Source organism: Chironomus tepperi, unplaced genomic scaffold (genome assembly GCF_022539635.2).
Source record: "Chironomus tepperi strain 1889 unplaced genomic scaffold, CSIRO-AGI_Ctep_v1 contig_58, whole genome shotgun sequence".
In the NCBI taxonomy this organism is placed as follows: domain Eukaryota; kingdom Metazoa; phylum Arthropoda; class Insecta; order Diptera; family Chironomidae; genus Chironomus; species Chironomus tepperi.
This window is the reverse complement of record NW_027226180.1, coordinates 1,949,722-1,962,316: the sequence shown is the minus strand read 5'-3', so window position 1 is coordinate 1,962,316 and position 12,595 is coordinate 1,949,722. Positions and strand designations below refer to the sequence as shown.

The 12,595-nt window shown below is 36.0% G+C and overlaps 3 protein-coding genes across 4 annotated transcripts; all 3 read right to left on the bottom strand.

Annotated features, from left to right (window-relative positions):
- Positions 1-54: 54 nt before the first annotated feature.
- On the bottom strand, positions 55-1,967 carry bug (thioredoxin domain-containing protein bug). Its single transcript, XM_070652615.1, has 2 exons — positions 1,746-1,967; positions 55-1,470 (listed from the first exon to the last, which is right to left on the bottom strand). The coding sequence occupies exons 1-2, from the start codon at positions 1,930-1,932 to the stop codon at positions 785-787; spliced, it is 873 nt and encodes a 290-aa protein (XP_070508716.1). The 5' UTR covers positions 1,933-1,967; the 3' UTR covers positions 55-784.
- Positions 1,968-2,911: 944 nt separating this feature from the next.
- Positions 2,912-6,144, bottom strand: Miga (mitoguardin). Its single transcript, XM_070652614.1, has 3 exons — positions 5,432-6,144; positions 4,522-4,672; positions 2,912-4,461 (listed from the first exon to the last, which is right to left on the bottom strand). The coding sequence occupies exons 1-3, from the start codon at positions 5,477-5,479 to the stop codon at positions 3,200-3,202; spliced, it is 1,461 nt and encodes a 486-aa protein (XP_070508715.1). The 5' UTR covers positions 5,480-6,144; the 3' UTR covers positions 2,912-3,199.
- Positions 6,145-6,278: 134 nt separating this feature from the next.
- Sgsh (N-sulfoglucosamine sulfohydrolase) lies at positions 6,279-9,519 on the bottom strand. 2 transcript variants are annotated; one of them, XM_070652612.1, is made up of 3 exons: positions 8,608-9,519; positions 8,287-8,542; positions 6,279-7,798 (listed from the first exon to the last, which is right to left on the bottom strand). In XM_070652612.1, the coding sequence occupies exons 2-3, from the start codon at positions 8,387-8,389 to the stop codon at positions 6,360-6,362; spliced, it is 1,542 nt and encodes a 513-aa protein (XP_070508713.1). In that variant the 5' UTR covers positions 8,390-8,542; positions 8,608-9,519; the 3' UTR covers positions 6,279-6,359. The 2 variants fall into 2 exon arrangements, with proteins under 2 accessions (XP_070508713.1, XP_070508714.1); XM_070652613.1 differs by having other exon boundaries at positions 8,287-8,713; positions 8,823-9,519.
- Positions 9,520-12,595: the final 3,076 nt, after the last annotated feature.

The following is a 12,595-nucleotide window of genomic DNA, read 5'->3' as shown; positions in this document are numbered from 1 at the left end:
TAACAAAACGACTGAAAATCGCAAGTGCAAGGAAAAGGAATTGAAAGACGTAGATTCATTTGTTTTCATTAATTTTATTATTATTGATTAGTAAAAGGGTGTGGAACTGATCAAATGGGATCAGATTTGATCAAATATGAATGATAGAACAGCCAAACTGTCTCTGGCAGTCAAGGTGCATGTTTTCGAGAGCTACCAGTTGGGCATGCTTATGAGTGCTAAATTCAGCTTGCTCTACCCTTGAAAGCATGCCCTTTCCCTGCTAAACTGTCTCATAGCAAGTCCCAAATCATTTTTTGATCAGTTCCACATCCTTTAAACAGTCAACATCCATTTTGAGATCACAATTGATTATGAGGACACAATTAACATTTTTTTAAAAGCAGTTCCATTGAATGTCTTGTGATGTTTAACATTTTTCTAAATTTTCCACCTAATTATGATCGATTCCTAATCAGCAAAGTGCTGGATCCCTCCAAAACCCCTAAATTATCATCAATCTCAGATCTACATCTTTGTGGACTGAGAATAGCAATTTTGGGAGGATTTTATGTCATTTTAAATATACAGTAACATGTTTTGGTGTCTTAAAAGCTGCTTAATCCTCAAAGACCTAGATAAGTCAATCCTTACTAGCCTAGTAACTCATAACAATCCAGTTCTTTGTCAATTTGAGTAAATATCCAATAAATCCGGTTCCATGAACCTTTATAGCTGCCAAATAATAATTATCATTAAAATTCACTAATCCCACTCCCCTAAAATGACCCCACAAAGCCTAACCTCACTGCATCTGTGCCTCATTTGATTCCCTCCATGTCCTGTTGATCATTTCCACAATTTGTCCATAAGTTCGAGATTTTGTGAAGTAATAGACAGCACAAAAGACAATAAATATCCACGACATCCACAAATATGGATCAAACTTCTCTTCCTGCATTGTCACTTTTAATGGACTTGTTGGACTAAAGTCATCGGACGTGACAACAACATTGCTTGTATTTGGTCGAAGATTCGTGTTGGATGTGATAAATTTAACGAAATTTGTGACTGTCGCTGATTGCGTTATGTTGAATTTATGCAGCATACGTCCATTATGGAACAGTACAATTGTCGGAAGTCCAATAATTCCAAAATCTGTATTCAATCCAGGATGTTCAAAAGCATCAAGTGCTGCAACTTTAATATCTGGAAAGTTTCTAGCCAATGAATTATAATGCGGAATCAAAGCTTGACATCCAGGACAGAATTTAGTGTAAAACAGGATAACAACGCAGTTTCCAGGCAGCTGATCGTTCCTTGATGTTCCAGAAACTGGTGAAATTAGCGACATCACTTCCGATATTGAGTTTGTAAGGTATAAAGTGCCATTTCCTTTAGCACGGATGCATTTTGCACGTCTGTCGCGATGAGTTGCTTCATATGCTTCATATGGGAAGCATACTTGGGTGTCGAAGTATGTGATGTGATCTGGAATGGATTGGATATTAATTAGAATTGTCAGAAAGGCCAGCAGTGTAGAAATGGGGTTGGAGTAGGTGGAATCAAGTCTAATGCTAGGGTAAAGCCGGTCTGAGGCTATATTGTGACTCTGTTTGGACATTCAACTCCAGAATTGACCATGAACCATGAAGTCGAGTAGCTCCTCCAAAACAGAGTCCATCTAACCCATGTCCACCTCAGTAACCCTCAGTTCCATCCCGAAACTCTTCCTTAACCCCCATCAAGCTCAACTTCATCCTTACCATAAATACTCGACGTCTCATTTCTCACTATAAATTTTTCAACTTTTTCCTTTTTCTTCATTTCCATAAATTCACCAGTAAATATCTGATAAAAGAACTGAATTTGTTTAAGTGTAAAGCCTTTGAGTTCCTGACTTTTTCCGCATATCGCGAGACTTAGAATTAAAAAAATTGATAAGAATTTCATTTTTGATCTAATATTTTTCTCTGACTGCTTAAAAATTGTAAACAAAAACTGTAATTGTGTTGGTGAGTTTCGACGGAGAAGTGAACTAACAGCATGCCAGCATGCATGCGAAGTGGTTTTGAAATTTGAATTGTAAATGTGATCACATGGGGGATTTGGGTTTTCTAACGTTTTGATGTATCAGATAGTGCAAAATAGACTGTTGCGTGGGGGCAGCGACTTGCTGACTTGGTACTCACAATGATCCGAAAGTGGCTTTGTATGGAGAGGCTCCGTCCTCTTGTCCCACACCCCATTCTAAAAATACTGACGTAAAAGTTCCTGAAAATCAATTTGAGAGTCTAAAACAGAGCTCAAAGTCGACTCGGACCTTAATGGAGTCAAGTCGACATGAGGGGACTTCCAGCTCTGGCCTAAAATCCTGAAGTTAAAGCAAAAACCACTCAAAAAATCAACAAATTAAAACATTTGATTTTTAAATTCGAATTTTCTATAATTAAATCAATTTCAATCCATCACCAAGTCTTTTTCCTACTTTATTTCAGTATTATATTTTTCACATTTGATGCTTCATAAAAATTCAACAAAAAACAAAATTTTAAAGACATTTTTAATATCTAAATCGAGTTGAGGGGTGAATTTTGGAAGTATTTTATTGTTCCTTGAGCGATGCAAGTTGATCAAAAAAATTAGGAACAGATATTCAAGATTAACAAATTGCGTTTAGGCTTCCTTGTGTATCCCGAATAGTGTAGGTTGGTTAATCGATCTGAAATCTGACATTAAGCTGGAGTGAGTCTGTCATGATGTTGGATTAGGTTGGTTAACAATAAACTGGCATGGTGTCGGATTTAAACCGAATATCTGACATGGTACCAGATTCGGACATAGGCAAAGAATTGGTTTAAATCAAAGTTGGTGAGACTCCAATGTGGAAGCGCTTTTTGGACTTTTTGAATACAGACACAAAGTCCTGCAAATTGTGCGTTAAATCCGACACCATGCCACAGTCGCCTCAGCTTAGTGTCGGATTTTGGATCGATTAACCGAACGATGCTTTTCGGGTTAATTTATACATAGGCTTGTCATTTGATAGGATAATCAGTCAAATGTACAAACAACAACTACGAGTATCTGAGTCTTGTCTGAGCGGCACATAGCGGTCAGGGGTGGACCTAACAATTAGATACCCTATCGACCCTAATGCACCGCCCATAATAACTATCTAAACTAAAAATTAACATAAAAAGGAACCAAAAAAAAGAATCTAAGCACTAAATTTAATCTGAATATTGCTTGCACGCTGCTTCATCAGTCTAAGAATGTCTTCACTAAGTTCCTCTACTGTCGTATATCTAACTTTTTGAAAATTAAAAATATCGCTCAAGAAGTCAACAACTTCCGTTCTAAAATAATGACAAACTTCCTTCAAGTTCTCATCATTTCCAAAAAATCCCCAGCACATGACGGGGGATATTTGTTCTGTAATTTGATAAAAGTAAGCCATAAATCCATCGGAATATTTCAACATTCGCTTTTTAGCACGAACGACACTCCAAACAGCCGTAGCCAATGCCGTTTCCTTAAATCCATTTGATAAAAATCTATTGTTGACCACAGCCATGACTGAACCCGGCGGACTTTCCAAATCTTTAAATGCATCAAGAATTATAAAATCCAGCACAATATCGTAAAATGTCATTGCCTTAACGCCACGTTCACTTAGTTCCAATTCAGCTTGCTGCCATCCATATGGTTCCTGCATAAATGCCAACATCCTCTCATATCCAATAATAAAGTCTTTTGGATCTTTGTCATTTAGACACAACAAGTCAGTGAGTATCTGTCGACCAGTATCTGCGACCCATTTGGACACGTTCTGGTCACGAAACATGTGATGAAATGCAAGTCGGATGCAGTGTAGCTTGGCTAGGTATTCATTGTCGCTGGGCACATGGACGAGGTCACTTCTGATATTTCGACATGGAATTGGATTCTGTTCCATACCGCGGACTGTATTTATGTATAATGGATGCTCAATTTCCTCCTCATGTTCATGCTCAAAGTCCTCAAATTCCCTTAAATCTGCTATCTGATCTAAAGCTGATGCAAATGACTCAGCAGAATCGAAATTTGCATCCGCGTAATTTTGGTCATCGTCATTTGTGGTACGAAATAGGCAGGAACGCTCATCGAGGAATAAAAGTTCAGATTGTTCCTGAAGTCCGTAAGCAATTTCGAGTAAATTTTGAATTTCACGGAAAAATTCAGCATCTTCTGGATGTCCTGAGGAATTACCAAGGGAATGTGCAGCCAATGCATCCTCCCATATGCTTATCACATCCTCCAACTTTTCCATTCCCATTACACCAAGCTGTTGCGGTGATAGTGGAACAGCTGGTTCACCTGATGGACCTCCACCACGTGTGGATCCACTTGCATAGGATACAATATCTGTTGTTGTGTAGACTGAGCCACCGGGAGAGACTGATCTGGCACTGGCACGTGATCCGGCTGTTGACATAGCATCTAAAATTGAAGATTTAAGGGATTAAATGATTGATAAAATAAGGAAATGAAGTAGCTTACCATTAGGGCTTCTTATTGAGTTCCTAGTCCTTCTTCCACTCGCATATGCTCGAAGTCGAGCATTTCTGGTTGGTCTGATTTTACGACGGCTTAAGTATGAGGCTAGGATGCCTAAGAGAGCCACACCGGTCGTCACAGAGATGATGATGATCTGGAAATGGGAATGGAATTTTTATTATGACTTGGAATGTGAATGAGGGGGATTTGGAGGATATTGGGGGGAGGATCCTCCACTAGAAGGGTATTTAAGGCTGTTTTGGGGTCAACCTGCCTCCCTGATCCATTTTGGGCATTTTCTAGGTAGATTTTGATTGAATTTTGAAAGGATTTAATTAGGTTTTATGAACCGTCCTCAGGATCGAAGCCAAAAACTGGAGCATCCAGGGGTCACCTAACATGAGCAACTTCCCGAACCTCTCAAGCCTTCCCAACATCCCCTCATTCTCCTAAATACGCTCCTGATGATCCCCGAGGATTGACATTTCAGATACCGAATTGACAGAATTGACAGACTTAATACCGGCCTAAACCCAAATCTATGTCATATTCCCAAATCACACCCCCCAAAAACTCATCAAATCCACAATTAAAACAAGCATAAATTTACAACCACTGACCCCATTCCAGTCAGTAAACAATTATCAATAAAGTGCTTCACATACATATTTTTCTCATAAATATTTAATCCATATTTACTCAGTCCACAAACACACATTAACATACATCCACATGACCGTAAAACCTAATTTAATTATCATTTATCTGTCGCCCCATGACTGACTTGACCTGACTCCAAATGACCTTTTTCCGGTTGTCAAATTGTCAGGTAAACAAGTATATCCAACTGCATACGCAATTGTCTATTGTCTGTGACACAAATGGATCTAAAAATAAATTATGGTCGACTTACCTTATGTGACGTCGTGACATTTGCAGGCATGAATTTAAAGCTAAACATTTCTATCTATTTTGACTATTTTAATTATTTTAAATTTGATTAAAAAAAGTTAATTTTTGGAAGTAAATTTGAAAAAACTTTTTTTTTTGTACAATTCGGTGAAAAAAATTTATTGGAAATTTAAGTTAGTTCCGATTCACGTCTTTATCAAGTCCCGAGTCTTACTGTCCATTTTCACTAATAATTTAATCACTTTGTGACGGTGCAGGAATTGAAGAAAGTTTAAAATTTGTGGCAAATTTGAATTTTTTAGAAAAAAAAAGTTTTTCAATGTTTTGACTTGTTATGTATTGAAAAGTTTCAAGCCCCGCGGGTTATCTGATGGAACTAAATGTTGAGTAACATTTGTAAACAAAAACAAATCGTGTAGGAATGTAAAGTTGAAATTTTGTGCGGGAAACTTAAATTGATTCAAATTTATTTTGATGCTTGAAGTCTATAGTGGTATTAGGGAGGATCAGGGAGGGGATCAAGGGTAACCAGGAAGATCATGGATATTTTGATGGGAAATCAGAAAGAATCAGGTGGAACCAGGGAGGGTCAGAGAGGACCAAGGAGGATCAGGAAGTATAAAGGAGGATCAGGGAGCATTAAGGAGCATCAGGAAGGATCTGGGAGAATCAGGGAGGATCAGGGAAGATCAGGGAGGATCAAAGAGGATCAGGGAGGATCAGGGAGGGTCAGATAGGATCAGGGAGGGTCGGATAGGATCCATAGCATATCCAAGAGTTAACTCTGAGCATGATTTCCACCTATATGGGTAAATTCCAATCTAAATCAAACAAAATGAAACAAAACCTTCAAAAATACTAAAATATTCATTTTATTGCCATCCTTTCCTTACTTCCATCCATGAAAATGACAAAAATTCATCACAAACCTACATCTCATCATGCCCCAATGTCAAGCAACTTGGATTTCCCTTATACTCTCCTTTATCCTCCAACACACCATGCGGTGCACATCTCCATGGATCATTAGTGTCAACCTGCCAGTTCCACAACTTATCTTCCAATTCCTTTCGTACTTTTGCAAAATCCTTACGATAAGCAAGATTTTGCATCTCAGCAAAGTCTTTTTTCATGTCATAAAGTTCAAATTCAGGTCGATTGTAGTATGTCCTTAGATTTTTGTACCATGGAAGTTTAGTCTTACTGATTGTTCGATTTAGAATGTCCTGGAATGTCCATGAGACATAAAAATCTTGATCGATTGGAAATTTCGAGTCATAATTATGGTTATGGATGAGTTTGTACTTCCGATTTCTAACGGTTCTCATTGGATATGCCATGGTGACTTCATGGAAGTTGTGACTACCAAAAATGACAGTTTCATCACTTGCTGGTGGTTCTTGATCGAGTAATGGAAGTAATGACTTTCCTGTATAGCTTGTTATTTCATTTGTGGATGTATGGAAGTTCTGTGGAATTCCATACCAGTCAAGGAATGTTGGCAGTAGATCCAAATGTGACGTCATGGCATATGTACTTTGATGCCAGCGCTTTTTGTCTGGCGACGACATCATTAATGGAACATTGAAGCCTGGTTCGTAGAAATTTGTTCGTCCGGATGGAAATGGAGGTCCATTGTCACTTGTGTAGATCACTAAAGTGTCTTTATCAAGTCCAGACTCCTTTAGTTCTTTCAAAACTAATCCAATGCCTTGATCAAGTCTTGAAATTGTCGTGTATTGAGCTGCAATGTCTCTTCGAGCTGGTTCCGTGTCTGGAATATTGAACGGAAGTGGAACTTGCTCCCATTGATAATAAATTGGCTGCCAATCAGGTATTAAGCCCATTCCTTCCTGTCCACTTCCATATTTTTCACAAAATGGACCAAATTCAGGTGTTATGTGACCGCATCTGTGTGGATCGTGGAATGCGACCATCAAGAAGAATTGCGAGTCATTCACTGACTTCAGGAAGTCCCTGACCAGCAACTTGATGTGCGTTATGTTCCGTCCAACTTGATTAATCGAATGTCCTTCCTCAGTTACTTCATAATCAAATTTAAAGACACTTGATGGACCAACATGCTTCTTACCAATCAATCCCGTCCTTATTCCATGATCTTTCAGAATATTCGGAAGTGATTTGATTCCATCAAAGCTATTGAAGTGATTCTCGCTGTTGTGCAAGCCATACATGCCGTTCTGATGAGTTGGTTGACCTGTCAAAATTGCAGCACGACTAGGCGAGCATGAACTAACGGAAACGAATGCATTATTGAATAGAAGTGAATGTCGTGCAAGGTCGTCGATGTTGGGTGTTTGAACTATTTTATTTAGGTATGCACCGCTCTCGAATCCGGCATCGTCGGCTGGAATATTGAGGGAATTTTTGGTATTGTTATTAGGTATGGCTGAGGTTGATAAAATTATTGAATTTGAAAGGTTTGAAAAAGTTAGAATTTTTAAGGACATTAGTAGGGGATCATTCGGAAATTACGGGACCCTTAGTCAATGCCAAGAGCATATTCAAGGGGATGGCAGGTTTGAGGGTCCAGCTCCATTTTTGAAATTGGTCTTCAATGCGCTTGTGCATTTAGAGACCATAACTTTGGATTATCCCCTCCCTAGCCACCTTCTAACCATTCTTGGTTAGGTCCCAGACCCACAAAAATGTCAAAAAAATGTCAAAAATAAATAAAACACAAAAACAAATTAAATTAATTAATTAAATAATCATATTCCATTTTTATGACTGTTTTACAGCCTGCTGTTAATTAGCAATCGTGACTGAACTTTCAATTTTCAATTAAATTTTATAATTTTTTTCAATTAACAAAAAAGAATTTTTTTAATTTACCTAAAAGAAACAGCACATTTGGCTTATTCGGCTTGTCACATGAAATTGGTGTCAAGAGACTCAACAGAATCACGATTATTGGGAATGAGGCTTTGAATCTCATATTTTGCGGGTCAGAAAATTGATATTTTGATGATGTTGAAAAGTTTAATGAAATTTGAAGGAATTTTTGAGTTTTGGATTGTTCTTTATGCTTCAATATTGTTATAATTTGACTATACTTCAACTTCCACAGATTTTCACATAACTAAACAGCCTTAAAATCGACAAAAATTAATTAAAATCTGAAATTTCAATCCAATTTGTTCTTCACTTATTTACTTTTCAATTTCAACTCATTTTGTTGATCTGTTTACTCTCAATTCTGCTTTATTCATTCTTTCTCTTTTTTTGCTTCTTTTTGTTCCATTGCAGCACTGTAAGTGCTCTTCATGTATTTGGTTTTGGAGCATTTTATGAGATTTGGAGTTATTGACCCCAGCGTGGAAAAGAGGAGAGTAAACTAAGAGTAATGCTCATGAAATATGCTTTCTTACTTCGCTGGTCGTACAGATCAATTGCGATCCTTGACCGGGAGGTCAGGAGTTGCCTAAAGCTGTCTCTTTCACTAGCCAATTTTCGATACCAAGTTCACGCATATGCTTATGTAATATATTAATGTTATGCATTCCGGAAGTCCCCGTACAGGAAGATTTTCGAGAATTGGGACGGGACTTTCCCAGGACATCCTGATCCACAGATTCGGACGCAAGCTGTGGTAACAGGGGATACCATGTGAAGTTACATACTTGACATTTGGTCATCTAGGGAGACCTCAATTTAGACTCAATTCTTCACACTTCGGCTTCCCCAATACCCCAATTGTATCCCTCCTATCAAGCGTAAATTGATTCCTTAACATTTTTTCTTAGTTTAGTAGATAGCAGTTGATGTTGGGTAATTAGAATAGAGAGGGGTATGGTGGGTATTTTGGTGTCAATCCGTTGTTTTTCGATACTTTTGAATCAAGTCCATACCTTCGTCTTTTTAGATTTTGATCAAAATCAAACAAAAATGATTAAAATTGTCAAGATTCCCCAATAATCCTTCAAACTATCTTGATTGTAGCTCAATCTTATCAACATCAAATATCCAAGAAAAAAAGCTAATGTTATCTCAATTTGTTATCATAATTCAAGCATGTGCAAACACAAACATTAAATTCCACACCAAAATTCCATCACACAAAGCAGTGTGTACATCCAAAAAGTAAACAATAATAACAATTCGACTTCATGCTGTCAGTTGTCGACACTCACAAATAAATAGAACAAAAAAGTTTTCAAATATTTTAATGAAATTAAAAATTTAAAATTTTAGCCAAAAAATGACTGAATCAATTGAAGATTACCGGACATCCTGTAGATTTTGTCTACAAACAAAATTTAAAACAATTTTATTAACACAATTTCATATTTTAAGCTATAAAGAATTGACGGGTGATGAATTGGACGATGATGAGCAGCTACCGATGACAATTTGTCTCGTCTGTAATCGTGAAATGAGAAAATTTCAAGAATATCGAATGAATTTAGTTGAAAATCAAAGGAAACTTAAAGAACTGCTGAGAAAAGATGAAAATTTAATTGAAATTGATTCAATGGCTGAAATTGTTCCAGAAACATTCAATAATGATGATGATGTGCGGTCGTTGAGCACCGAGAGTACAATTAGTCAAAATGAGATTGAAATTCTTGACGACATCGACACATCAGCAGCTGAAAATAATTTAGAACTGCCAGAAAATCATCGAAATTTTCATCAAAATGATGTCAAAAAAAGTCACAAAAATGGACCCAAAATTGTCATTAAAACATCACGTAATAGTCAAATGATCTCAAATTCATTGGTAAAATCATCAAAAAAGAAAATTGTCATATATCCATCAACATCAAAGTCATCGAAACTTATAACGGAAATATTTAGACGTAGTCAAATGGAAAAGGCAAAGAGGCAATCTAGCGAATTTACTTAAAAGGAAGTAGCAAAGTATCAAAAAGTTAGAATTAAGGTAGTTCTTAATTGGCAGCTAAGTTAAGGTTTACTTGAACTTGAAGTTTATGGGAGTTTGGGAGGAGATTTTTGAGCCAATTTTAAGTCTGAAGTGAAATTTGAAGTCAACCAATCGATTCTCCAATTAGACACAAAATGTTACATTCGGAAATCATGTAATGCTTAGAAAGGAAGCAGACAGAGTAGGGTAGGTTTCATGAGATTCTCAAATTGATCATATTGATCCAAGAACATTGAGTCAACTTGTACATTTTATATATAAAACTTGAAATCAAGACGAGTTAAACAAATTGACTCAGAAACAATTAAGTTAAGTCCCGGGGTAAACGGAAGTATACTGCTTTTAGCAAATCTGTGAATTCTTTCAAAACCATACAAAAATAACTCTCAGTTTTTCTATTCGTTTACCCTGACTAAAGTCATGTTAAAGTCGGAATCTGTGGGGTACTTCCAGATATTTTTTGAAGTAGATGAGTGGGTTGACATACTTTTGGTTAGATCGCAAGAATTTAGGTGTAGTTTTAGGATTTTTAGCTAATTTTTGATTGATTTTTGATCATTTTGATTGGCTGGGTGGGTGAGGACTGAGGCTATTTTGAAGGGGATCATAAGAGGGGTTTGAGATTTTTTGTCTTAAAAACCCCCTAAAATAATGAAGAATTTGTTGTCCAAAAGGTTTGGGAAGGGAGTTTTTAGTTGAACCGGAATCATCACTTTCAAAGAGTTTTTACAGACTCTATTCAACTCCCCTGAAGGAGGTTCAGAACATAACTTAGCTACTAAACTTAAAATTCATTGTAACAAATTCCATAATTATTTAAATTCATTAAAATTTTTATTTAAAGATTTTTTCAGAATAAAATCAGAATAAATCATAACATAAACAGAAACAAAAACAAGAAATTATTAACAATTTTTTTCAGATAAATATAATTAAACATGTGGTGCATAGATAATTTTTAGTGCTTGATATAAATATAGACTTTGATTTTTTGGTTGCAATTTGAATTTTGAAATTTCCTTTTGTGAAGTTGAAATTAAAATTTGATGAAATTTATTGAAACTTAAACCTTCAGAATGGATGACTGTTGTGATTTGTATTGGAAATATTGTTGGAAATTGATATCGATGATGATGGTCAATTATTGGTAAAAAATGATTGATGATTGATGATGATTTGAAGTTTTATGCTGTCTATTCTTAGATTGTTGGTTTCTTTGGTAGTTTAAGCATCCAGTCGTAGAAATGCTGATGATTTGGAGTTTAATTTTGTAAATGCTTCAATTTTAGGTCCTTTTGTAGATTGAAGCTTGCATTCCACAGGAGTCACTCAATAGCTAACTCAATTAGAGTAGCTCCAAGTGACCCCTGCATTTCTTGCAGATTTTTCGATGTTCCATGACTTGCATCAGCCCTCAAACGCTTGTTGAAACGTCAAAATGATGGTGAATGATTAGTAAGTCTCGTTGTAATGTAAGCCTTGGTAAAGTTGAAATAGTTAGTTTTGAGCGACATTTATGAATCACTATTGATTTATCCTTCTATCGTCAGTAGAAACTGATTTGTGTATGAATACAAGAATTATTAGACATTCTGAAGCAAAACGATGTTGTCGTTAGGGCATCTTAAGCATATTGACATCAAAGATGGTATACTGACGACTGTTTTTGATCCTTTGATTTTCCTTATGTTAAAAGTTGATATTTGCTTCTTCTTGCCATTAGGAAATGAGGATTGAACTTTCAATTTTGTATTATTTCCAGATTTTCCAACTTTTCAGCTGATCTCCTGAAGGACTTTTTGCAATTATTATATCCAATAAAATTGAATATTCTTTAATTTGTAGTTAATGATCAGGTTTCTTAGATCCTTTAAATCCATTGGTTGACTTTTGGACAACTTAATTTTGAAAAGAACAAGATTATTTAGAATTTTGAGGAAATTTCGATTCTTTTTTGACTTAAAATGTCAAAAATGATTTTCTTTTGGATTTTTCGATGATTTCTAAACCTTAAAAAGTCAACGAGACTTCCAAAAATGTCAAAATTCAATTGCAACCTAATTGAAACATTGATTAAATATGATTAAAGAGATAAAAGGTTAAACAGCAAAAGTTAAATATGTTTAAAATTGAATAAAATGATGCAGCATGTGAATGACCCTATCAATAAGCAGATGAATCCATAGTTAGTTCCAATTGCCTTTATATCTATTTTATCAAAAACTCATACTCAGAAAGTTTTTAGAGACTAACATC

What these genes read in the sequence shown, in the direction of transcription:
- bug (XM_070652615.1), bottom strand. Translation starts at nt 1,932, where the DNA reads ATGAAATTCTTATCAATTTTTTTAATTCTAAGTCTCGCGATATGCGGA. An exon ending in TGAGACGTCGAGTATTTATG is followed by an intron (nt 1,471 to 1,745) that starts GTAAGGATGAAG and finishes AATCCATTCCAG; the next exon opens with ATCACATCACATACTTCGAC.
- Sgsh (XM_070652612.1), bottom strand. Translation starts at nt 8,389, where the DNA reads ATGAGATTCAAAGCCTCATTCCCAATAATCGTGATTCTGTTGAGTCTC. An exon ending in AAATGTGCTGTTTCTTTTAG is followed by an intron (nt 7,799 to 8,286) that starts GTAAATTAAAAA and finishes TCAATATTCCAG; the next exon opens with CCGACGATGCCGGATTCGAG.
- Miga (XM_070652614.1), bottom strand. Translation starts at nt 5,479, where the DNA reads ATGTTTAGCTTTAAATTCATGCCTGCAAATGTCACGACGTCACATAAG. An exon ending in ATGTCACGACGTCACATAAG is followed by an intron (nt 4,673 to 5,431) that starts GTAAGTCGACCA and finishes TCCCATTTCCAG; the next exon opens with ATCATCATCATCTCTGTGAC. An exon ending in CTCAATAAGAAGCCCTAATG is followed by an intron (nt 4,462 to 4,521) that starts GTAAGCTACTTC and finishes CTTCAATTTTAG; the next exon opens with ATGCTATGTCAACAGCCGGA.